The sequence below is a fragment of the Musa acuminata genome, chromosome BXJ3-3 (assembly GCF_036884655.1).
Source record: "Musa acuminata AAA Group cultivar baxijiao chromosome BXJ3-3, Cavendish_Baxijiao_AAA, whole genome shotgun sequence".
NCBI classification, from domain to species: Eukaryota; Viridiplantae; Streptophyta; class Magnoliopsida; order Zingiberales; family Musaceae; genus Musa; species Musa acuminata.
In genome coordinates this window covers 9,303,324-9,325,465 of record NC_088351.1, presented here as the reverse complement: position 1 = coordinate 9,325,465, position 22,142 = coordinate 9,303,324, and the positions used below count along the sequence as shown (strand labels likewise).

General features: G+C 42.9%; 3 protein-coding genes and 1 long non-coding RNA gene across 8 annotated transcripts; 3 read left to right on the top strand and 1 right to left on the bottom strand.

Moving 5' to 3' along the window:
• The first annotated feature begins 1,668 nt into the window (after positions 1-1,668).
• LOC103977997 (CDPK-related kinase 3) lies at positions 1,669-10,204 on the top strand. Of its 5 annotated transcripts, none has more exons than XM_065143689.1 (11): positions 1,669-2,412; positions 3,878-4,008; positions 4,324-4,365; positions 4,466-4,574; positions 4,735-4,813; positions 6,830-7,174; positions 7,337-7,446; positions 8,786-8,893; positions 9,029-9,091; positions 9,615-9,782; positions 9,868-10,204. In XM_065143689.1, the coding sequence occupies exons 1-11, from the start codon at positions 1,834-1,836 to the stop codon at positions 10,003-10,005; spliced, it is 1,872 nt and encodes a 623-aa protein (XP_064999761.1). In that variant the 5' UTR covers positions 1,669-1,833; the 3' UTR covers positions 10,006-10,204. The 5 variants fall into 5 exon arrangements, with proteins under 5 accessions (XP_064999761.1, XP_064999763.1, XP_009391964.2 ...); XM_009393689.3 differs by having other exon boundaries at positions 1,670-2,412; positions 6,830-7,126; XM_009393690.3 differs by having other exon boundaries at positions 2,281-2,420; positions 6,830-7,126.
• Positions 10,205-11,410: 1,206 nt separating this feature from the next.
• Positions 11,411-12,100, bottom strand: LOC135632399 (auxin-responsive protein SAUR32-like). Its single transcript, XM_065140951.1, has one exon. The coding sequence runs from the start codon at positions 11,923-11,925 to the stop codon at positions 11,557-11,559; it is 369 nt and encodes a 122-aa protein (XP_064997023.1). The 5' UTR covers positions 11,926-12,100; the 3' UTR covers positions 11,411-11,556.
• A 229-nt stretch (positions 12,101-12,329) lies between these two features.
• LOC135633907 (EIN3-binding F-box protein 1-like) lies at positions 12,330-15,792 on the top strand. The gene is made up of 2 exons (XM_065143904.1): positions 12,330-12,482; positions 13,903-15,792. The coding sequence occupies exons 1-2, from the start codon at positions 12,330-12,332 to the stop codon at positions 15,790-15,792; spliced, it is 2,043 nt and encodes a 680-aa protein (XP_064999976.1).
• Positions 15,793-17,816: 2,024 nt separating this feature from the next.
• LOC135633520 (uncharacterized) lies at positions 17,817-19,907 on the top strand. The gene is made up of 2 exons (XR_010495044.1): positions 17,817-18,526; positions 18,614-19,907. It is a non-coding gene; the product is annotated as an uncharacterized LOC135633520 (long non-coding RNA).
• The last annotated feature ends 2,235 nt before the right edge of the window (positions 19,908-22,142 follow it).

Genomic DNA, 22,142 nt, shown 5'->3' with positions numbered 1-22,142 from the left:
GTAAGCCAGGAAATCCGGAAGGAGCACTAACTCTAAACTTCTTTTCGATAGAGAAATCATATCAACTTCTAACGGCTGTGGAAGGTTAAACATAATCTCATACATTTTGAAGTTAAGACTTGGAAGGCGAATTCAACGAATGATATACTGTACACGTCTCATCTTCTATCTGAAATCGTCAGAGTTGTAGTCTTCTGATGCCTCAGCAAACTAAAAGACCTAAGTAATACTTTGATGTGGTCGGTCGGTAAACACAGCTTTCCATGGTTTAGGTATCTTGAGACTGTCATGTCGGCATAATAAGTGTAAGGATTCTTCGGCTGACAGCTGCTGGTTGGTCTTGCTTTTGTAGCACACAGATGTTATATTGTTTGGCAAACCACGAAAGTAGAGTGCCAAAGAAAGTGCAGCTCATCCATTGCCTCAAATCTGAAGTCTTAATTAATTAATACCTCTATCCATTAGGTAGACAGAGTTTTCTGCTGTGAGGCCATCGCAACAAGTTCTTGACATAAACAAACCCAAAACCAAAAGTAGATCTGATGAATACAGTCTTAAACATCTCACACCACCAATACTTGCTGCTTAACTAAGTTAATGGATAATGATTGTTAATGTTGTTTGGCAAACATTGAACCGATACAGCAAAAGCAAAAAAAGGACACTGGATTGATTTCCATTCCAAAGAGCCTCCTATCACATTATTACAGAACATTAAAAGCGCATGCACGGCTAACCTACTTCTCAACACATCCCTTTAATGCACAGATGGGCTCATTTAAATAGACCTGCAATGAGCCTCTTGAGGAGAGCGATGTTTGAGGAATCAATCAATCAAACCCGAGAATTGACAAAGATATTGTCATGCATACATAATCTAGCCAACCGATACTCCTAATTCTGGTCTTACGAAGATAATAGAGAGTCTAAATTAACATTTAAGTGGATGATTTGACTCTCTCTCTCTCTCTCTCTCTCATGTTCGAGATTCTTTATCCTTTCTCTCCTTTTCCATTGTGCTACAAGAAGTCCCGAATAAATTGATCATGGAATACAATCCAACAGATGATGATGTACAAGTGAAGAAAAAGTTGCCCGCAACAACCAAAGGTGAAAGCTCACCTACACAAATGAAGACTTGCTACGTGTATTTCCTTTTTATCCCCTCCAAATAATTACTTTTATTCTACTACTAATTTATATGTGTAGTGGGTGTAATGTGACATGTGAATAATTATAATTATTAATCTTTTCGTTTAATTGTTTCTGGAGAGCACGCGCTGCGAGGTGGTCCGGGAACGAGTTCGACCTCCAATCCCCTGCTTGTCTCCGACGCACCAAACAAGTTTTTGGATCAGGTAGCGTCGCCACGTTACCATGTGTGATGTCTTCGGGACGCGTCATGATGAATGTTGTGGTGTTTTCTGCTTGTCGAGTGATAGCAGATCGAGAAAGAAACGAACCGGATGAGACGAGACAACATGTTAAGTGATAGCAGATCAAGAAAGAAACGAACCGGACGAGATGAGACAACCGAGTTAGAGGATTCTTGGCGGACCATACCACGCTGGTCGATGGTTTTTTATGAATGGGCCCCTAGGAATAATCTAAATTATCATTCTACTCCTGTCGACGAGCCGTTTAATTAACAGCCCCTCTCCTCTTCCCCCTCCCTCGTCGCTCGGTCTCGCTCGACTGATGCCTCTTTGACCTCCTCCTCTAGCGATCGAAACCCCCTTCAAGCCCTAGCAAGATAGAAGAAGAAGAAGAAGAAGAGATTGGGTGAAGAGGGAGCGGCGTCGGACAGCGTCCGACGAGCGGCGGGCGAGGGCCATGGGTCAGTGCTACGGCAAGAACATCTCTGTTGCCGAGGACGGCCACCGGGAACGACTGAGCCCCGCAAACGGAAGCGCAGATAGTGGTGGCGCGGCCCCCGCCACCCCGCTCCGCAGAGGCCCCGCTACCCCGCTCCGCAGAGGCCGAAGCGGCGCCGCCACGCCCGTTCACTCCTCCTCGACCAGCACCACCGCCACCGCATGGCCCAGCCCCTACCAGCAGGGCTCCGCCAGCCCTCTTCCCGCCGAGGTCCCCCCCTCCCCGGCGAGGTCCACCCCCCGGCGATTGTTTCGGCGGCCCTTCCCGCCACCATCTCCCGCGAAGCATATAAGGATCGCCCTCGCAAAGCGCCAGGGCCTGCCGAAACCCAAGGAGAGTCCGATCCCCGAGGATGGAAACGAGGAGGTGGAGAGACCGCTGGATAAGAGCTTCGGCTATGGCAAGAACTTTGAGGCGAAGTATGAGCTGGGGAAGGAGGTTGGAAGAGGACATTTTGGGCACACGTGCTTGGCGACGGCCAAGAAAGGGGAGATCATGGGTCAGTTTGTCGCCGTCAAGATCATTTCCAAAGCAAAGGTGCGGTGGTATGTCCAAAATGGTTTTCTTTTTTTCAAAAATTCCCATTTTGTCGCCATCGAGATTATCTCCGAAGCTAAGGTGTGATGGTATGTCCAAAAACGGGCTTTTCATTTTCTACAAAATCTACCGTCTTATGTTTAAGCATTTCCTTAACGATTGATACCTAGTTAGTGTCAAACGATGCAAGAACTCAATCTATTCTTTTTTCATATTGTTGTTTGTTTGATTACTGACTGCTTTTCACTTGTAATTTAGTGTTTTTTTTTACCTCTTCATTTTGACGTTAATTTTAATTTATGTCTCTTTGTATGTTTCGGGTTGTCGATTGGGGGGAGAGGGGGTATTGCAGGAGTTGTACTTGATTGCTTGGCATGCATATTATGTATTCTGGGACAAGAAATGAGAAACAAATTTTCATGAGATGCTGGAGCTTTAGATTATCAGGTTTTCTCATAATTGGCAATGAAAACTAGATAATTTGAAGATTAATTCTGGTGCCTTTGGTCTCACAACTATATGCTTCCATTTGAAGCATTGCATTGTACTACGGTTTTGAGCATTTACAATAGCCTGGTTTTCATTATCAAGTTGCACAAGCAAGTTACCAACATTGCTTATGCTACTATTCTGTGAACCCGAATTGCTTGTTTAAAACTCCAATGTATGATTTCTATTGACGAACTGATGATTTACAATGGATAGCCCATCTGCATTCCCTTGGAAATGAAATCTTGATAAAAACACTCTGACGCCTTATTAAAACCCATCTGCACATATCCACCACTAGGTTGATATTGTGTCCCATATAAGCAAACATGTTATTTGCTGCTGTGCAAGTCATGTAATGCAAATCTAGTTGTCCAAAATGGACTATGTGAGCAACAATTTTAAGGTTTTATTATGGTCTGGAGAAATTTCTTGATTAACAAATTTGGGAAAATCTATATGACAAATCACCTGCATGCATGATGCTGTCTTAAATTAATGTTCTCAACATGAATTCCTTAGAGTTTTGGTGGGATATAGTAGAAGCAAAATGTTGTTTTGATTAGATGCATTTAGTGAACTTTAAGAACTAATTTGTTATTTGACAAATTGCACCCGTATCGTTTAATGTGTTGGCTTACATATGCTTAAAATTTTTGTGTGTGCTAATTTGTTGACCCTCTGGATTCTGCTTACTTCAAGGGAAAATTTTAAGGCATCGGCCCATTTTCCCTGGTCTTAAGATGTGACTGATATAGGTCTCTCTGCCAATTGACTAGCCTTCTAGGTTTTGGGGATGAGTCCTTGTTTATACTTTTCCCTTGAAAGGTTTGACTAGGAATTGATGCTAACTTTTAGTTTGACATTAGGGTGACAGTGGATTTTAAAATTCTTAAAATGAGCATGAAATCACTAGCTCTGCATTCTGATTTTTATAATGAACATGTAGTTAGTTCACTGCTGCTTTTTTTGACAGATGACAACACCAATATCAATTGAAGATGTTCGTAGGGAGGTCAAAATCCTGAAAGCTTTATCTGGGCATAAAAATCTTGTCAAGTTTTATGATGCATGTGAGGATGAACTTAATGTCTACATAGTCATGGAGTATGTCTTCTTGATTTCATTTTTATTGTTTTTAATGAATTTGTAATGATATAGCTAGGAGTACCAATTACTTGGATTAGACATCCTGATATTTGTTCTTCATTTTTCTAGATAGGATTGATTGATTCCACACTTTCCTGTACTTATCCTGGTGGCATGCATCTTTTATCCTACTTGGTATAACAATTGAAAGACAAGAATCTTCTTTACCAAATAAGCAAAAGAAGAGGCTTCTCTGTGATGGCGGTTCATGCATCGTGCTTTTTGATTATGCAAGTCCAGGGACCTTACTATCTATCTATTTTTCTTTCCCAGATTATGTGAAGGTGGAGAATTATTAGATAGAATTCTATCCAGGTAGAATTGTTTTTCTCATGAATTCATAGACTAACTGCTTGATTTTTTTTTCTTCACACATGAAATCTTACGTGAAATTCTTATTTCTTGTGTTCTCAAGAGGTGGAAGGTGCACAGAGGAGGATGCAAAAGCAATTGTCATTCAAATACTGAGTGTGATGGGCTTCTGTCATCTTCAAGGTGTTGTGCATCGTGATCTAAAGCCAGAGGTTTGTATCATAAGTAGCTTAATCATTGCAACATATACTTGTTATCATCCAGTCCCTGCATCTGATGGCAACCTCGTGCACTGGGCCACCTTCCTTTTCTCTTTCCAGCATATTTATTAATCAATGCTGCTGACATTTCTTGTTTTGTTCTTCATGACAGAATTTTCTTTTTACCACCAGAGATGAAAATGCCACCATGAAGTTGATTGATTTTGGTCTTTCTGATTTTATTAAACCAGGTGAGCATTGTCTAACTCTTTGGATTTATCCGGGGTTTCCTGGAATTTTTTATCGTCAATTTAGTTGCACCCTATGTGAAGTTGTGCAATTATCTTGGGAGGACCAGAATTTGGTCCTCTTATGTTTTTTTCCAGGATCATTTGTTGTGTATGCTTTCGATTTTCTTATGTGAAACAATCTGAAAGGAATCATATAATTAAACTATCTTCTGAAGTTGATTTTGGTTCATATGAATTGCTTTATCTTTCAATTCAAATTGGGATCACATATACAGCTGTTTGCATTGACGCCTTTCCTTGTTTCTTAATCTTTATTGAGGAAGGAACCTGGGAAACAGTGGCAAGAATGTTGCATTATGCGAATATAATAATAGAGTATGAGTTAGAATGTAAGGGAGGAGAACACCTGAATTCCCAAAGGTCCTGCATGGTACTTGGGTTCTGATATGAGATGGAATCACCATCATGTGAGGCTCCTTTCATGGTGAGTGAAGGTTATGTGGTCCCTAAGACCATGGCGATTCAGATTAGTTTTATAACAAAAAAAAAAAACACTTAAAAGATGATCTAGATGCACACCTTGTGGTGGACTGATTATTACAATCCTATGAGAACCCACACAAGGTTAAAAATAAGCACATTGATTCCAGACTAGCATTGAAATATAGGGATGGGACTGGTTGAGATCAAGCAGTTTGACCTGTTTGAATTAAAAAGCTATGAAAATATATGCTCCATCCAAATGGTGATTTTAAAATGAAATCATTAAAATAAATGAAAACAAAACACACAATAATAGAGGCTAAATTGTTGACTTCCTCCTATCAATGATAATATAATTGCTTAATAATCTGCATGTCAACAGAGCAATATGTGTGTCTTCTTCCTTGACCTCTTTCTCATCCTTCTTTTTCCCGTCTTCATCCAGTTGCTTTATCTGCTGTGATCAATTGGAACATTTATGATTGTTGTCCAAGCTGATGGGTTGTTTTTTTCAAATTGATCCTGAGACTCTAGATCCTTAGGTGCTGAGAAATGAAAACATTTAGACTACCTTGATTTGGCACATAGATTTAAGATGATGATCTTACATGCTGTCCACTAGGAAGGATTTGGGGAGGCAATGGGTGCTCACTAGTATACCAAAGATTCATTTGAGGAGATTGTCATACCAACAATGATCTACATCATTTGTTGCCTATGATGTGAGATGTAAAAGTCGGGTATAAAATATAATATTTTATTCATAGGGAAATAGGGTATAAAATACATAACAAAAAATTAACAATCTCTTAGTAACAATTAACAGAACAATAAAATATATTTTGTAGTCACTAATTTATCCATTATGGACAAAGATTAGATGACAAGCCTTAGAATGAAAAAAAAAAAAACGTTTTGATGAGGTAGCAAATTTTCTTGATTGTTAGTGTGCAAAAAACTTTTTATCAGATGATCTACATTAGATATGATAATATTAATGGAAAGTAATCAAAGCATTATCTCTGCAAATAAAATTTCCAGTCTGGCTATCTGACACCAGGATTTCTTAAATAACCATTCACCGTATTAAAATATTGATTTTTGGAATATAACTACTCCTTTTTAAACTTTAAAGAATTATGCCACCTAAAATAGTTGATATGGGGACTGGGCAAGGGCCTAGTTTATGTTTGGGGCATCCATCAAATTCCTTTAAGACAGATAGATATGACTACATGTCAGAAAAATGATCTTAAGAGGAGATGATATACATTGGAGAGGAGGATGATGGTTTACTACCTAATTAACCTGGTTATTTTCTCCTATTAGTTGAATGTACTTTGACCCTAATTAATCTGGTTTTTTTACTACTTTGGCCCTAATTAATCTGGTATTCATAGATTTTTTTCACAAACTACTTGGTTTTTTTTTTATAAAATTCCAACATTCTATTTTCACCACTGTTCTTTTCAACCTGTATTATCATGCTATGCTTGATGTCATCTAAAATTCTCTGCTTTATGATTTGTGCAGACGAAAGACTAAATGATATTGTTGGAAGTGCATATTATGTTGCCCCTGAAGTTCTACATAGATCATACAGTATGGAGGCAGATATTTGGAGTATTGGTGTTATAGCATATATCTTGTTGTGTGGTAGTAGACCTTTCTGGGCACGGACAGAATCAGGAATTTTTCATGCAGTGCTGAAAGCTGATCCCAACTTTGATGATCCGCCTTGGCCTGCTGTATCTCCAGGAGCTAAAGATTTTGTGAAAAGGCTCTTGAATAAGGACTATAGAAAAAGAATGACAGCTGCACAGGCCTTGAGTAAATTGCTACTTATTACTAATCATAATTATTTCTCACTAGTAAATAGTTAGTACTTTTTCTTAATCTATTAGGTTTAAAATTAATTCATTATATTTTATAGCTTCTGAAGATACTTTGCTCCCTTAGATACTAGACTATGTTAGCTAGTTGATCGAGGCTTGTATCTATAGTCAATTCCTGAAAACTAAACTGCTTCTCTGGTGGCAGCGCACCCTTGGTTGCGAGATGAACAATGGCAAATTCCTTTAGATATACTGATATATAAGTTAGCCAAGTCTTATCTTCGTGTCACACCTCTTAAACGGGCCGCATTAAAGGTATATGGCAATAAATACTAAAACTTTGGTAGCTTTATGATTTGTGCTGGTTTTTCACTTGTTATGTATGCATCTGGAAGAAAATATTGAGTTTTTCCCTTTTATGGGAATTGCTATTCTGAATGCCTATTATGCTTTGATTTTTAAGAGCAATTAATGTTCTATGATAACTTTTTATAACAAAAACCTTTGTTTAGACACATCATAACGTTACCATCCAATTTCATGTCCACATATTGTACATGGCCTATTTTCCCTACATGCTTATTACTTTGTTACAACTTGATTGCCAAAAAAGGAAAAAAAAATATGTTTTCTATCTTGGTCATCTCACAATATGTAGTGCAGCTTAGAATTTTCATGTCTGTTTAATGTAAAAATCCCCATCTACCCGGTTGTTCACTTTGTGAAAATACATCCTGCATGAAAAAAATATACCCCACTAGTGAAACTTATGAAATTTTAGAAAAAAAATAATATCAATGTTGTGTCTGATGATGAGTGATCATAACATTTGCAAAGTATGTAGAGAACGAAGTTCGGTTTCACTTGCCTAATTTCGTGTTGTTTTTTAGTGCTGATTATTCCTTAGCTGAATCCCTTGAAGGCCGTGTTACCTTCCAATTGAGATTTCAAATTGTGGGTTCTGACTTTGTCAAGTGGGTGACCGCATAAGAACAGAAATACTGACATACTATGCTTGTGATAAAACACACAAAAAAAAGAATAAAAAGACTGGTCAGGAGTGCAGCAACAATATGCATGTAATGTACTAGGTGATATTTAACACATGCAGGGCAAATGTGTGAAGCATGTATTCTGGGCATGTGACATTGCCTAGGAATTGACCAAGTAGCCTTATACAATGGACTATGTTTGGCATGCCAGATAATTTCTTTTTGCCAATATATATGCTTGGTTGATAAGCTGTCACAGTTTGCAGCTAGGTCAGATTTCCATCAAAGGTTATGAATGGGCACTGATGGGAGCATTTGATTAAAACATTATTTATAGTTTAGGGGTCCAACTGACAGCTCTTTGTTCTTTGTTGGTGAGAGTATTTCAGTTGTACATGGGGGCGTCTTTCCTAAACTCATTTGGTCGATACAGAGGCATATAATGGAACAAATGATATTTGCAACTTTAACAATATGTCACTTAAAACTGTCCCCAATTATTCTTATTTCTCTTTATTGTTTTTTGCAGCATTTGTTACATTGGGTACAGATACAACCTGTATCTATCTATAAGCATGTGTGCCACCAATTGTTCTGATGATACTTTGAAGTTTATTAAACATCTTTTAATATGTTTTCATACTTATATACTTCTACCACAGGCACTATCTAAAGCTCTAACGGACGATGAGCTTTTTTATCTAAGGTTGCAGTTTAAGCTATTAGAACCAAATAAAGATGGTCATGTATCGCTTGAAAACTTCCGAATGGTCAGCCAATTCTATGTTTGTTTCTTGCACATTTCAGTAGAATAGTTTATAGTAAAAGCCAATGTAGCTATGAAGATTTCTATTGATGTGCTATATACTCCTATTTGAATATCTACGTATGTGCATTTGGTGCAGGCACTATTTCAAAATGCAAGCGATGCGATGAGGGAGGCTAGGGTTCCTGATATACTGAATGCGGTGAGGCATCCATTCTTCTGCTATTTCATACTAGTTGCCTAGTTTCTTTTGTAGAATACCATTAGTTTTTAAGAATTCTAATTCGGTTTTTCATTTTATGGAATTCATAGGTTCTTCATTGTCACATGCCATAGTAATCGTTTGCCTAAATTACTGAGATTATAGAAGTTATTATGGCCTGTTTCATAGGCTGTGTATATCTTTAAGATCATTGTCAGACGAAAAAAATTTGCAATGAAAGTAATTAAGGATTATTATGTTAAAAACTTTCTTTTGTTGGACTCTCTGGAGGATCTAGATTAGGTTTTGGTTGTTGGATCTCTATAATTTATTACAATAGATCGGATCTTAGTCAGTTCTTTTAGGTTGTTTCTCTTTGTGGCAAATTGCTGTCTGCTAAACATGTCTGTCATATGTTCGTGAATCATTGTGGATCGTGAATGTCTGTTTGACATTTCTCTCTGTTCCTAATGAGAAGTTTTTACTGAAAGAGTCGTTTATTGATGTCTGTTCTAAAACCCAGCTGGAGCCACTCTCATATCGAAGGATGGACTTTGAGGAATTCTGTGCTGCTACAATCAGCCCCTACCAACTCGAGGCGTTGGATGGTTGGGAACAGATAGCTAGCACAGCTTTCGAGTATTTTGAGCGGGAGGGAAATCGAGTCATCTTTGTCAAAGAACTCGCTCAGGTACCACCAATCATACATGCAACAATTCTTTGTCTCTGTTTGATTGTTTCACCTATTAGAATGTAACATCAGTTGCTGCCTGTAGGAATTGAACCTCCCCTCAACTTCTTATTCTGTTCTGAGAGGCTGGATTAGACCAGAAGACCGCAAGTTCAGTTTCCTTGGATACACCAAATACTTGGTTGGTGCGACGATACGCAGCTCAAACACAAGACACTGCTAGATTTTTGATGTAGTTGTTTCCTGATACTGATCCATTCATAAATAATGTGCCGGTTTCATCACCTTTTTTCTTGCCGATGTATATTTTTCGACATGCATAGAATAGCTTCTATACGTAGATAATGAATTAGAGAACGGATGTAAAGACGAATTTGCAATGAAGCTGAAACGAAGGGCTCCTAACGCATTATTTTGTTCTATCGACTTTGTTCGATCTCCCCCCATTTGCCGCTGTGCTTTGGTCTATTTCTTGCATTCTGCTCCTTGTGTGGTAGGATTTCTCTTAGCACCAGTGAAGAAGACACTCTTGTTGCATCTTTGGAAGAGTAATCAATATCCCAGTTAATATCTTCCTTGACTTGCCTGACGTCTCGTCCGTCGCCCACAGAACAACACATCAAACAGAGACCGCAGTCAAGTTGGCCCGAACTGTTGCTTTCTGTCATGAACGCGACAAGACACATCCAGTGGCTGGAGGCAGCCCGGCCTCGCTGATCGATTCTTGCTCTCACACGAACCAGCCATTTGGCTTCCAGTTCTAAACGCCCCCACATGGAACTTTAGAATGCCGGTCAACATCCTCGTGAACATATGTCGGAGCGAACCGCCTCTCCACGGCAGGAGGACGACGAGAAGGTTGATGAGCTTGTCCGTGGTCCTCGTGCGAGTATCTGATTGGCTTGGTCGTGGTTTGCGTGTTTGATCCACGCACAAGGATCCATGGTGGGGACTTGCGTTTACCAAATGGACCACCGGCCGAGGCCGTGTTGCTGTCATAGAACAGAATGAAGTTTACACAGGCAAAGAAATCATCTGATATATGTCGTAGCAGCCAAGGTAAAAATGATCGATAAACAAAGGAGCTAGCTTGCACACTGTTTCAAGTACACAGCTTCAAGGATTGCAACAAGTCAAGACACCTCTCACTAGTATAATTCAAGTGGATAATGCCTGTATGAATCGGGATGTCAGTGATGTGATAAGAGCCTGCCCAATTTAATGCGACCGACGTCACAAGTTTTGTATGTTAACACCAATAATTCCACCAACATACGTACACAGTTAGAGAGATACATGAAAACATATTGTTGTACTTGGAAATCCACCTGATTAAGAACTGCAGCAGTAGAATAAGCTCGAGCTTTTGTCTTGTAGCCATGGCAGTATCAGGCACGTACAGTTGCATGCGTGTGCAGGTTCGTGGTTTCCGGGGTGGGTAAGATGATAACTTGGATTTTTTTTTTGTCTCTTTTTGTGGTCATAAATAGTTTGCAATGTGCCACACAAGTTAAATCCTATTGTTCCATGGTTTTTGTTGCAACGATGAACGTAGACTTTTGCACCACTTGAACTCTCTCATGAGCAAACAATCTATGTGGTATGTGCATCCATAAAGTCTTGAGAAATAGAAGGAAAAGTAGACCACCAAATCTTAATTCTTAATCGACAGCAATAAGAATGGTAAGATTCTCTTGGAATCAATACTTTACATCTCCGACATAGACACCCCACCCGTCACCGGCTGTGGTTAGGGTTAGGGTTACGGGTTCATTCAAGCCCTGAAACAAAGGTGAAAGTGGTGGTGGTGGTGGTGATGGTGGCCATGGTGGTGGTGACCGGCGGCGACGGAGTTGCAGTCGCGGTCGATGATGTCCTGGACGCGGCGGAAGTGCTCGACGTGGCAGGGGATGGTGATGGCGCCCTGGTGGTCGAAGCCGTACTCCTCCTCCGCCTCCTTGAGCAGCCCCACGAAGAGGGGGTGGCTCAGGTAGTCCACCGGCACCACGAACCGCTGCCGCTCCTCCCCCTCCCCGCCCACCCTTATTCCCATCCACCCCTTCCTTATCCCCTCCTCCTCCTCCCCTCTCCTCCTCCCATGCCCCGCCATGATCTTGTGCGGCAAGTGCAGGTGCAACCCCATCTCCCTCCCTCTCTCTTTCTCCCTCGCCTTCCTGCCTTGGGAGAAATCAACAGACAGCAAAGCAGAAGGATCGATCTAAAATAGAGAAGATTTAGAGATGAGGAGTGGCGCACACAGCGCTCGACGTCCAGCCACAACTACAGAGGGCAATAAGCTACACTAATAGAGAAAGACGGAGAGGGAGAGGGAGAGAGAGAGAGAGGCTTTCGATGACGTCCTTCCCACGTAGGCTTATTGTGTCCACGGAATCATTAACAGGTCGGATCCACATAGGATCCGAATCCGACAATCATGTTCATTACCGGTTTCCCGATAGGCATCATTCATTACATGCTTTCGCCCAAAGCAAGCAGTCGTGGTAACCACCATCGTCATCACCATCATCACCAAGCGATTCCAAAGAAATGGCCGAGCATGATCCACGCCACTCCCTCAAAAGGCTTCCTGCGGAAAGCAGCAGAGACTTCGGTGGTGCTGTGCTCGTGCAGCCATTGCATGCCGACCGGAGTGCTTCCCATACCATTCCACGACTGGAGGCTGGTGGCACGTGTGGAGTCGTATCTCGTTTTGACTCTTGACGTGTGTTCGATTGTCCGGAAGTACATGTTCTTGGGGTCAAATAAATCATGTAAATTAAACGGATCTTATGACATGATCAACTTGACCGATGATTCAAATTGGGCCCAAATGGGCCTTAAATCAATCACTGCAAACAGGCTTCGAAGTTGCTAAATGTTAAGGATTCTTTGATCCCATCAGTAAAATTGTTGCGAAGGCTAAAGCAAATCTTACAAACAATTGTTATATAAAGATAAATGTAATTTTGGCCGATATATTCGAGGAGTATCTTTTTGCCTTTCATAATGTGACTTGCCAAATCTAGAAAAAATCTCATCAGTAAATTTATTGCAAAGGTTAAATCGATCTCATGAATAATCAAAAGAAAGAACCGAGTTCACCGCCATAAAAGCAGAGGTTCACACCCTAAAGGAGAATGCATGGGAAGGTTCATCCCACAGTCCAACAAAACCTAGTTCTGCTGGCAGCAAAAGGAGCATGATCTTGATGTCCATCCATAACAAGAACATCATCAGGATTTCAATGGAAGCAGCCACAAATGGCTCCCAGCACTGTCTTTCCAAGTGCATGCATTGGCTGCAGAAGGGGAAGAAAACCGGCGGAGAAGGGTAGGGGACAACCGTAGAATTAATTCACTGTTAAGTCGGTTTTACTGTCTGTACAGCATGACAAAGTTCCTTCCTAGTTGACTTCTGAGAGCCCTGTTCTTGCTGTCCATCACGTCGAGAACATCAATCAGATTCATTGAACGCCAGCCGCAAATGCCAAGAATCGAGCATCTAGATTTCCTCCCAGTCCATGTTTTGGCAAGTCCTTAAGCTGACCGACCCATAGGAACTTGTGAGAATTGGAGAAGAAGAGAAGGGATCAATGTACCTTTCTCCTCTTCTCCGACTGCTGCACCCACCAAATGAGCTCGTCTTTCACGGTCATTTGGGGCCTTGTACGTTCTGGTGAGGAAGACCACCAGTTTGGGTGGGGCACGTTACCATAAGCGACCTGGGCAGGAGAATTACCAGCGGCAGGGCTGTCAGATTCCTTGAGCCATGATAAAGAAATGATTCCTTGGACCGACTTGCGGATGGAGACGGGCGGCCTTGCGGTGAGATGAAGGGAACGTGGTCCGGGTCGGCCATTGGCTTCATTTACCTCAACTGCGACGCCGTTTTCGCTCCCCTGTTGCTGTTCACGTTCTTCACCCCTGTTCGCCTATAAAAGGTTACGCGTGTCTATGAACCATTTCTTCCTTCTTCCTCCCACTTTCTCGAGCCCTCCCGATTCCTTGCTTTAGTCTTTGGCCATGTCCATCGCAGCCGAACGCGACGGTAAGGCCTTCCTCCTCGCCTCAAGCTTCCGATGCGATGTGTGATGAGGTTGTTCTTTGGCTTGGCTTGACAGCACGAGTCTTATGGTTGTTTTGGTTCGACAGTTGAAGGGACTAGCGGTGGCTCTTGCCGGCGACCGGAGAAGAGGAGGAGGACTGACTCTCCGTTCAATGAGAGCAGAACAGATCAAGGCCGAGGGCAGGATCTGATCAGCAACCTGCCCAACGATTGCCTCTTGCTTGTCTTCAGTTTTCTTCCGAGTCCCAGAGATCGCTGCCGGTGTTCTGCGGTGTCGAGGAGTTGGTTCGCGCTGCAGACCTTCCTGAGAAGGTCTGAATTCAGAGCCAACGTGGTGCTTCCCCCTCGATCGCGACAAGAGAGCTCCAGATGCCTCCAGGGAAGCAGCGCCAACGACTTGAGGCTGGGCGCCATGGCCATCGGGATGGACGAATGCGGAATCTTAACGGAGCTATCTGTGATCGACACGCTTCCTTGTTCTCTGCTTCCTCTTCATCATCATCATCATCATTGTCACGTTTCGGACGTCGGCCTCTCAGCCATGGCGCAGGCTTGCAGCAACCTCAGGTCTCTCGCGCTACACAACTGCACCAAAGTGACCGATCGGGGCCTCGCGACGGTCGCACAGAACTGCACGGCACTGAAGAACCTGGAGCTAACCCATGCGGCGTCGGTCGGCGACCATGGCCTCGTCATCCTTGCAACCAGATGCCTCAAGTTAGCATCGTTGAGCCTGACCGCATGTCCAAGAGTCACCGATCGTTCGCTAGAGGCTTACTCCAAGCATTCCACCCACCTTAAGTCGATCACAGTGGCGCAGTGTCCTTTCATCACAGACTACGGCATTCTTTCGATCGTCGTCTTGCTAACGAAGCTAGAGACCGTCAAGATCTCGTCGATGAAGCTGGGCGACGGCGTCCTCCGAGCAATCGCACGCAGCGGCGAGCAGATCAAGACGTTGGCTCTGGAGCACGTGTGGGGTGTATCAGTGACGGGCTACCGTTGCATCGGAGAGACCACAAGGCTCAAAGGGCTTTCTTTAGACGCTTGCACCGGGTTGACGGATCGGTGCTTCAGAAGGTTGTCGCCCACCAGCTTTGCCGGCCTCAAGAAGGTGGCGATGACGAGCTGCTCCTCGCTGACAGATTCGAGTCTCCTCGCGCTCACAGGACTTGCAGTGGAACTGGAGAGTCTCCACCTGGATACTTTCGAAGCTTTCACATACAGGGGTTTGATGATTGCTCTGGGAAACTGCAGCCGGACTCTGAAGGTGTTGACTCTGGTCAAGTGCGATTTCCGTGGCCGTGGAGCACTTGAGCAGAAAGGGGTCTACCCCTCTCGTCTTCTTCCTCTTCCTGCGGAATGCCCGATGCTACAGACCGTGAAACTGGAAGAGTGCGAGGGACTGGGAGATGACTTCATCTCGTGGGTCGGGCTGGCCTGCAAGAGCATCACCGACGTCAGTTTCGTGCGCATGGACTCCATTACCGACCGTCGCATCGAGTCCTTCATGAACCAGCTCAAGGGGTGGAACAGGATCAGCAGGGTGGACCTGAGCGGGAGCGCCGGCATCGGCAACAGGAGCGTGTGGGCGGTGACAAGGGAGTGCAAGGCGCGGCTGAGGTCGCTGGTGCTGCGGGGGTGCGAGCGCGTGTCCGACCGGGGCGCGGCGGTGATCACCAGGCGATGCACCAAGCTGGTGGAACTCGACCTAGGCGGGTGCAGCATCAGCGACGAGGCGGTGGAGAAGGTGGTGGGGGAGGACCCGCCGGACCTGGAGGTGCTGTCGCTGGCGGGGTGCACCAGGATCACGGACCGGAGCCTGGACGCGTTGGATGAGTACGGTGGCCTGGGCCTGAACCGGCTCGACCTGACCGGTTGCTCGGGACTGAGCCAATTCCGGGTCAATTTCATCAAGATCTACATCGACGAGGTCGATTACTGACGGCATGCACCAAACCAAACCTTGACATCCATGGGCTCATCCAATCCATGTTTAGTATTTGCGTCTTTGTACTCCTTTGTGGATGATATCGCGCTTTTCTGTGATTATTAATGGACCTTTATCTCATTCCATCTTCAGAGAGAGAGAGAGAGAGAGAGAGAGAGAGAGAGCTAAAAAGACCTTTGGTAGGCAGAATGCTATATATTGATGATTCGAGTGAAAGAACATGATCAAATTCATCTTCTTTCTCATCGTTATAAAGAAAACATATTAAAATTAATGTTAAAAAGAGCCTCCACTTTGATTCTTGTACTTCCTTCTCTCAAAATATTGATAGAAGATAAGATTTTTTCAATTATATAAGAAATCTCTGTTAAAAAAAATCTTTCATTGGAAATCCTTCCTCCTATGTATAAATAGGAGAGGGACATGTTAGTATTTAAGCATTTTTACTTTTTCAATAAAACTTGTTTAATAATTATTCTTATTTTTTATTATTTTCATCAAATATAAGTGAATGTATGCATATATAGTAAAATATAGAGACAATATAAAAAAAAAGAATAGAAAGAAAATACGAGTGAAGGTGTGCAAATATAGTAAGATATATAGACAATATGAAAATAAGGAATGGAAAGAAGGAAAGTGATATTAAATTAATCACCTCACGCGATCGATTTACATTTGTGTAAATTCTTACAATTCATCAGCTTGTATTCTTTAATTTAACACGAAATGTTAATTGTTTGATATGTTGAGTAAGTTTTGAGTTAATGCAGATCTACTTCCGTGTTCGTCTTGGCTTATGGTGTTGGGGAGGCTAGAGATTCGAGCGATGATTTTATAAGGCTTACGTCGGAGGCTTATATGATAAAGCTCTATCCAATATCAAAGCTAGTATATAATTAAGAAGATTCATTAAAATGATTGGAAAACTAAAGAAAATTCTCTCTAAGAACACACCTAGGGCTCTATTATATTGTATCGGAGTGATTGTTGAATTAAAGCCATGATAAATAAGAGGACCATCAATGAATCATAAGATCATGCATCGAATTATCATACTATGATTATGGGGCAACGTATAGTACAATCTTATCTTACAACTAGCAACTATCATTATCGAATCATTACTCCTCGCTGTGTGATAATTCATCATGATCCTATTGCATCGGAATATGATAGACGGATCAACCAAGTGAGACGATATTTCATCGGACTGCCCATATGTCATGTTGTCGATAACATAACGTAAGATAGAATCAATAATTTGTCAGATAAATTTTGAATACAAAGCGTGACTATACCGAGCGCTAACACCAATCGTCGGGGGGTTAGGATGTTTGGATGCACCAAAGCTCACAAATTCCTAATTCAATCTTTTTTTTTTTTCTCCTTGTCTTTGCACACAAGTTTGTGTTGCTAATGTAAGACAACATACGACTCATCATAGACTTGTAAGCTAGAATTAGGCTGTATTCGCTGATGTATTAATTTGCGATGCTTGTTCGTCACCATGCAACCACTCCCAATGCGACAATATATATATCATGCATATCCAGTCCAATATGAAATGAATCATGAACATGTAGATTCATTATCTTAGACGCCGATCTGTAGCTGATATGGCCTAATATTGCCGTTTACGTGCCCCCAACAAATGACGATAAAACTTGAGTTGCACTACGCGTGTTCTCTTATCATAAACAATCGGGCAAGGAAATAAGTATACAACACAACAGTGAGTGTTTTTGCCGTACGGTAGCTTTCCCAGTTGTGATCAACTCAACCACTCCATTCAACTCTGCTGCCTCACGTCTCACTGCCCTACTGTCGATGTCCAATGAGACCGTGGCTGCTGCGTAGAGGTCTCAGTACCTTGCAGCGGCAATTTCGAAGCCATGGCAGTGAGAATTAACTATGGGAGACGGCTTCACGTGCAGAGGGAAGGAGAAAGAGGCTGAGGAGGAGGGGGTGGGTGGGGGGCGGTGGTGCATGGTTTCGTGGTCATTTCTGAGGACAGCCCAGCTGTAGAGTCGCGGTCTGCCGCTCCTCTGCCTCGTCTTTTATTCACTTCTTTATCTTTGCTGTTGTTTATGCCTTCATTGCAAGTAACCCCACAGCCCACCACTCTCTCCTCTCTCTCTCTCTCTCTCTCTCATCTCTTATACCGGGTGAAGGTAATCATTCCCTTCATCATCACCTCCTACGCCACCCATATCAGGACCCTTGCTGCCTCCGCTCGACTGCTGCCCTCAATCCCCCTTGAAAGAAGCCGGAAGTCTTGGGGGGTGGGGGAGAGGAGGAGATAAAACCAGGCAAGGGAAGCTTGATCTTTGAGGGGAATGTTGTCTGGCTCGAGGCCTTCGTTTCTCTTACAGATCTGTTTGAAGAGATCTCGGACCAGGCTTCATTCCCCCCAATCGTAGCTTCCATCTCTCTACCTCTACCTAGCAGTCACCATGGCCTCAAGATCTGAAGGTGCGTTATTTCCATTCTTCTTTTCGTTTGGCCTTTCCTGTTGTTTCTGCGATGAGCAGATTGGAGCAATGATGGAGGGTTATGATGACTGACTGTCTTCCGAGATCTTCTCGTCTCATGTTTTCTTCCCCTTTCCTGACACGAAGGCTAAAAGGCCTTCATCATTACCTCCCGAAAGGGGTTTATCTCTTGTCTTGCTTCCCTTTCTCCGCCATGGCAAATTTGCTTGCTGAGTTAGCTGGAAGATGCCGAGGTTAACCCACTTCAGATCTCTGTTCTCCTTTTCCGTTCCTTTTCGGAGGGGCACATTTCAACCTTCTTTATGTTCTTCATGTTGCAGTCCACAGTGCAGATATGATCACAAGTTACAAGCAAGTGCATGTGGCATCTCTTGCTACCTGTCGATCTCCTCCTCATCTTGACTGGATCTTGTTTGGTACTTTGCATTTTGATATGGAAATGTCAGATTAGGTTATAGCATTTTGTTTTTCCATCACAACCTCGATCTTTATGCTCAGACCAAAACCTAAATCCATTCCTAATGCTACGCTTAGAATATTATCCTGATGCCACTTCTCAAGAGATAGATGCCTTCGGTTCTCACGCTCCAAGACGTACATCTGCCTCCTGTTGTTGTGTGTAGCCAACACATCTCGGCCTTCAAAGTTCAATGTCATTGTATCTGCTTTTTTAGGTTAATCTCATTTGCATACTTCTTTCCTACTAGTGGAAACAGGAAAAGCTCCCGTCCAGCTTCAGGTTTCGCTGTAAGAATGCTAGAAACTGAAGCTGTCCTTGCTTCGCATAACATGAATTTGGAAACACGCGTTGCGGTGGCTTCTTTTTCTTCTTCTTCTTCTTCTTCTTGCACATGGAGAGTGTTGAGAGCACAGTACTGTAGGGTTTTGTTTGGACACAGAAGGGCAAACATGACAGCTTTCAAATCGGAAACTCTCACACGGAACCAGGGAAAACGTCAGCTTGCACCCATTGCATCCCATCTCGCAGGCTCACGCACCATCACTCACAGTAGATCTCGGGGTGACTTTGCCTCCGTTCTTAGCATCACGTAGTATGTCATCTGAGCTCACAACCATACCTCAGATTAGGTTATACATCTGATACGAAAAAAGAAGTATGCACTTACTTCCACACCGAACGAACATCTCAGTTCTAATAAATCCATTTTCTCTATCAGTAGATCAAGCTCTACTGAATGACATCAAGATTTTGTTAAAAGGGATGAAGATATCTGTGATGCACAGACTTGGAATGTTTTGTTGAAGGTCAAGTTAAGGCTTTTGGACGACTATATGCGGCCACTTTTGTGGACATCTTTACTGTTTGGCTTGTCGGCAGCAGAAGAGTTTGAATATAAGCTCTTCGGTGCTTTCTTTTCCATGAGTTCGCCGTTCCACGAAGAGCATTGGAAATGGTGTCCACGGTAATCCGACCAATGTTTCTTTGTGTGGAGGCGAGGGTACTATCAAATTGGATTTGTGGCAGAGAGATGATGTTAAGCATTGCACTTTTGTTCTTGTAATTATTTGCAGTAGAATAACATTTGTTAAGCAACAGCTTCGGAAAACATTTCTGGTTCATTCCTTATATCTCATATTTGTTCTGCTCTTTCATTTATCACATCTGTTCTTCTAACAAGTGACGGATTCAAAATGCGTGGATTCTGATCCGAGAGGATCCTAATTGGGTCAAGATAGATAATGTGATCTGTGTGTGCGTGATATCCTCTTCTGTGCTTGGAGGAGATAGTGAACGATGCTGCACATGGATGCTTCAGATAGATGTTGCACGCATTCCTTCGTTTCATCCTGTTATCTCGTGCTCTCGTCTGCCCCCCGTGCATAGCACTGCAGTTAGCAACATCACGGCCATCGCCGGCTCCTCTTGTTCGCCTTCATCCATTCATTACTCGGTGTATCCCAGCCACATCCGGCAGTAATCCACGGTGATTAGGAACAAATATAAGATTTTGATATCAAATTTTGATATGGCATATTTCAGCACCATACACGTGGCAGCGGTCGACGACCACGACAGCACTAACAAAGGAGCTCTAGGCTAGCACGACGCGATACTTCAAACCCGAATAAGGCGACCACTTGCTCTTGTACTGTTCGACATCGTACAAGTCAACGTCGTATACCCACAGAGCCATTCCGGAAAGCTCAGAATGACGCCACATGAGGTACGAGCCAGCCACTCGAGGAGTTGACAACCATTAACAGAGTATGTACGATCGACCCTCGTTCATAGGTATAAAAACTAACCCCCTGACTAGCACCAGGAGGAGAACTTTGAGAATTCAATTCCCTCTTACTCTACTCAATACTAACTTAGACTTCGAAGGGGTCGAGTTGAGAAATCTCTCTTGACCTCGGACTATGTGCAAGAGCTCGGTGATGAAGAAGTAGGTAACTTGCCAAGGGAGAAGACCGCACTCGAGAAATGAGGCTCGAACTCAACCTGACCTGATGCTCACTTTCACCATCCGAGCATCCACATGGGCAACCTTGCACATTCAGGATTAGACCGAGCCATGCTGACACCTCGGCCTTCATGGGCATCGCTATTGCGGTTGCCTGGGCTTGCAAGCTGCCAACTGCTTGCACACAGATGGCAGTCATTTGTGAGGGCAGCAAGGGCAGAAACAGTTGCTACCCTTTCTCGCTTTTGCATCAACAATTTTGATATCCAAAGCATTTCTAAAATATAACATATACAGTTTAAAATCTAATTTTCGCAAGAATAACTTGGCTCTAATACCACTGTAGGAAAATCTGGGGTGGCATTACATATGCAGTGGAAGAACATAAAATAAAATCTTAGATTTTTTTCGTAGAAAAAAAGATTTCATCATCGTGCGAAGATTGATGCGCAAAAACTCACGAAACTAAAAACCATGCATGAGATAGTTGTATTACCTAAGGAGATTGTATATTCTTGAAATCCTACAGATCTATGAGAGAGGATGCAGAAGGTCAATTGTCCTCATCTCTAACGGTAATCTACATGGTAAAGGCTATAAAGACGTTCCTTGAATTGCTGCCCAAATCTCCACACGCCACAAATAGGGGTTGCTAACAGAGAAGAAAGGGAGAGGAGAATAAGATGTAGCAGCAAAAAAGGTCTAGTCTATGACCCTTTGGTTTCCTCCTATTTGTAGAGGCTCCATATCAATTTAACCCTAATAAATCTCACTCTATTTGGTACTAGATCTCCATCCAACTACCCAAGCCTCTTATATTAGTGGATCTCTACCCAATAATATCTTATTGACTTTTATTGGATCTCATCCGTAAGCCCGCCTCGACCAACCACTCCTTGGTCATGTTTCTAATCGCTCGGGAAAAAGAGAGAATCTCCTTCAAGTGCCCAAGCTGCTCGTACTCGTCGTTAGATAGACCCGGGGGGGAATTATTGATTGACCAAGACAACCATCGAAGACCAAAACCCCAACCACGACCGCAACTGATAAAAAGGTATCGACTCTTTCACTCCTTGTTATTGGAAGGAGCCCCACTCACCTTAAAGCCTCCTCGAGATGACAAATAGTAGCTGCCCGCTCCCTTGGAAAGAAGGAACCAAGAGAAGAAGAGTGAGCGGGTCGGGGTGATACCTACCCCTCGTCATTCCCTGAGGAAGGCTATCAAATAGGCCACGAGTTGGGCGTCATCTATGATAGAGAGATCCACCACCATGAGAGGCAATCCTCAATAATGGGGTGCAGGGGGAATCAAAGTCCCGCCTCGAGTGCATCCAACATCAAACCAAACTCGTTCGGAATAGGGTCATAGGCGCATTTCCCAAACCAAGGAGTATGAAGCTCGTAATTGCCCGGGATGTTATAA

What these genes read in the sequence shown, in the direction of transcription:
- LOC103977997 (XM_065143689.1), top strand. Translation starts at nt 1,834, where the DNA reads ATGGGTCAGTGCTACGGCAAGAACATCTCTGTTGCCGAGGACGGCCAC. An exon ending in TTAGATAGAATTCTATCCAG is followed by an intron (nt 4,366 to 4,465) that starts GTAGAATTGTTT and finishes TGTGTTCTCAAG; the next exon opens with AGGTGGAAGGTGCACAGAGG. An exon ending in TTCTGATTTTATTAAACCAG is followed by an intron (nt 4,814 to 6,829) that starts GTGAGCATTGTC and finishes TGATTTGTGCAG; the next exon opens with ACGAAAGACTAAATGATATT.
- LOC135632399 (XM_065140951.1), bottom strand. Translation starts at nt 11,925, where the DNA reads ATGGGGTTGCACCTGCACTTGCCGCACAAGATCATGGCGGGGCATGGG.
- LOC135633907 (XM_065143904.1), top strand. Translation starts at nt 12,330, where the DNA reads ATGGCCGAGCATGATCCACGCCACTCCCTCAAAAGGCTTCCTGCGGAA. An exon ending in CTGGTGGCACGTGTGGAGTC is followed by an intron (nt 12,483 to 13,902) that starts GTATCTCGTTTT and finishes TTGGCTTGACAG; the next exon opens with CACGAGTCTTATGGTTGTTT.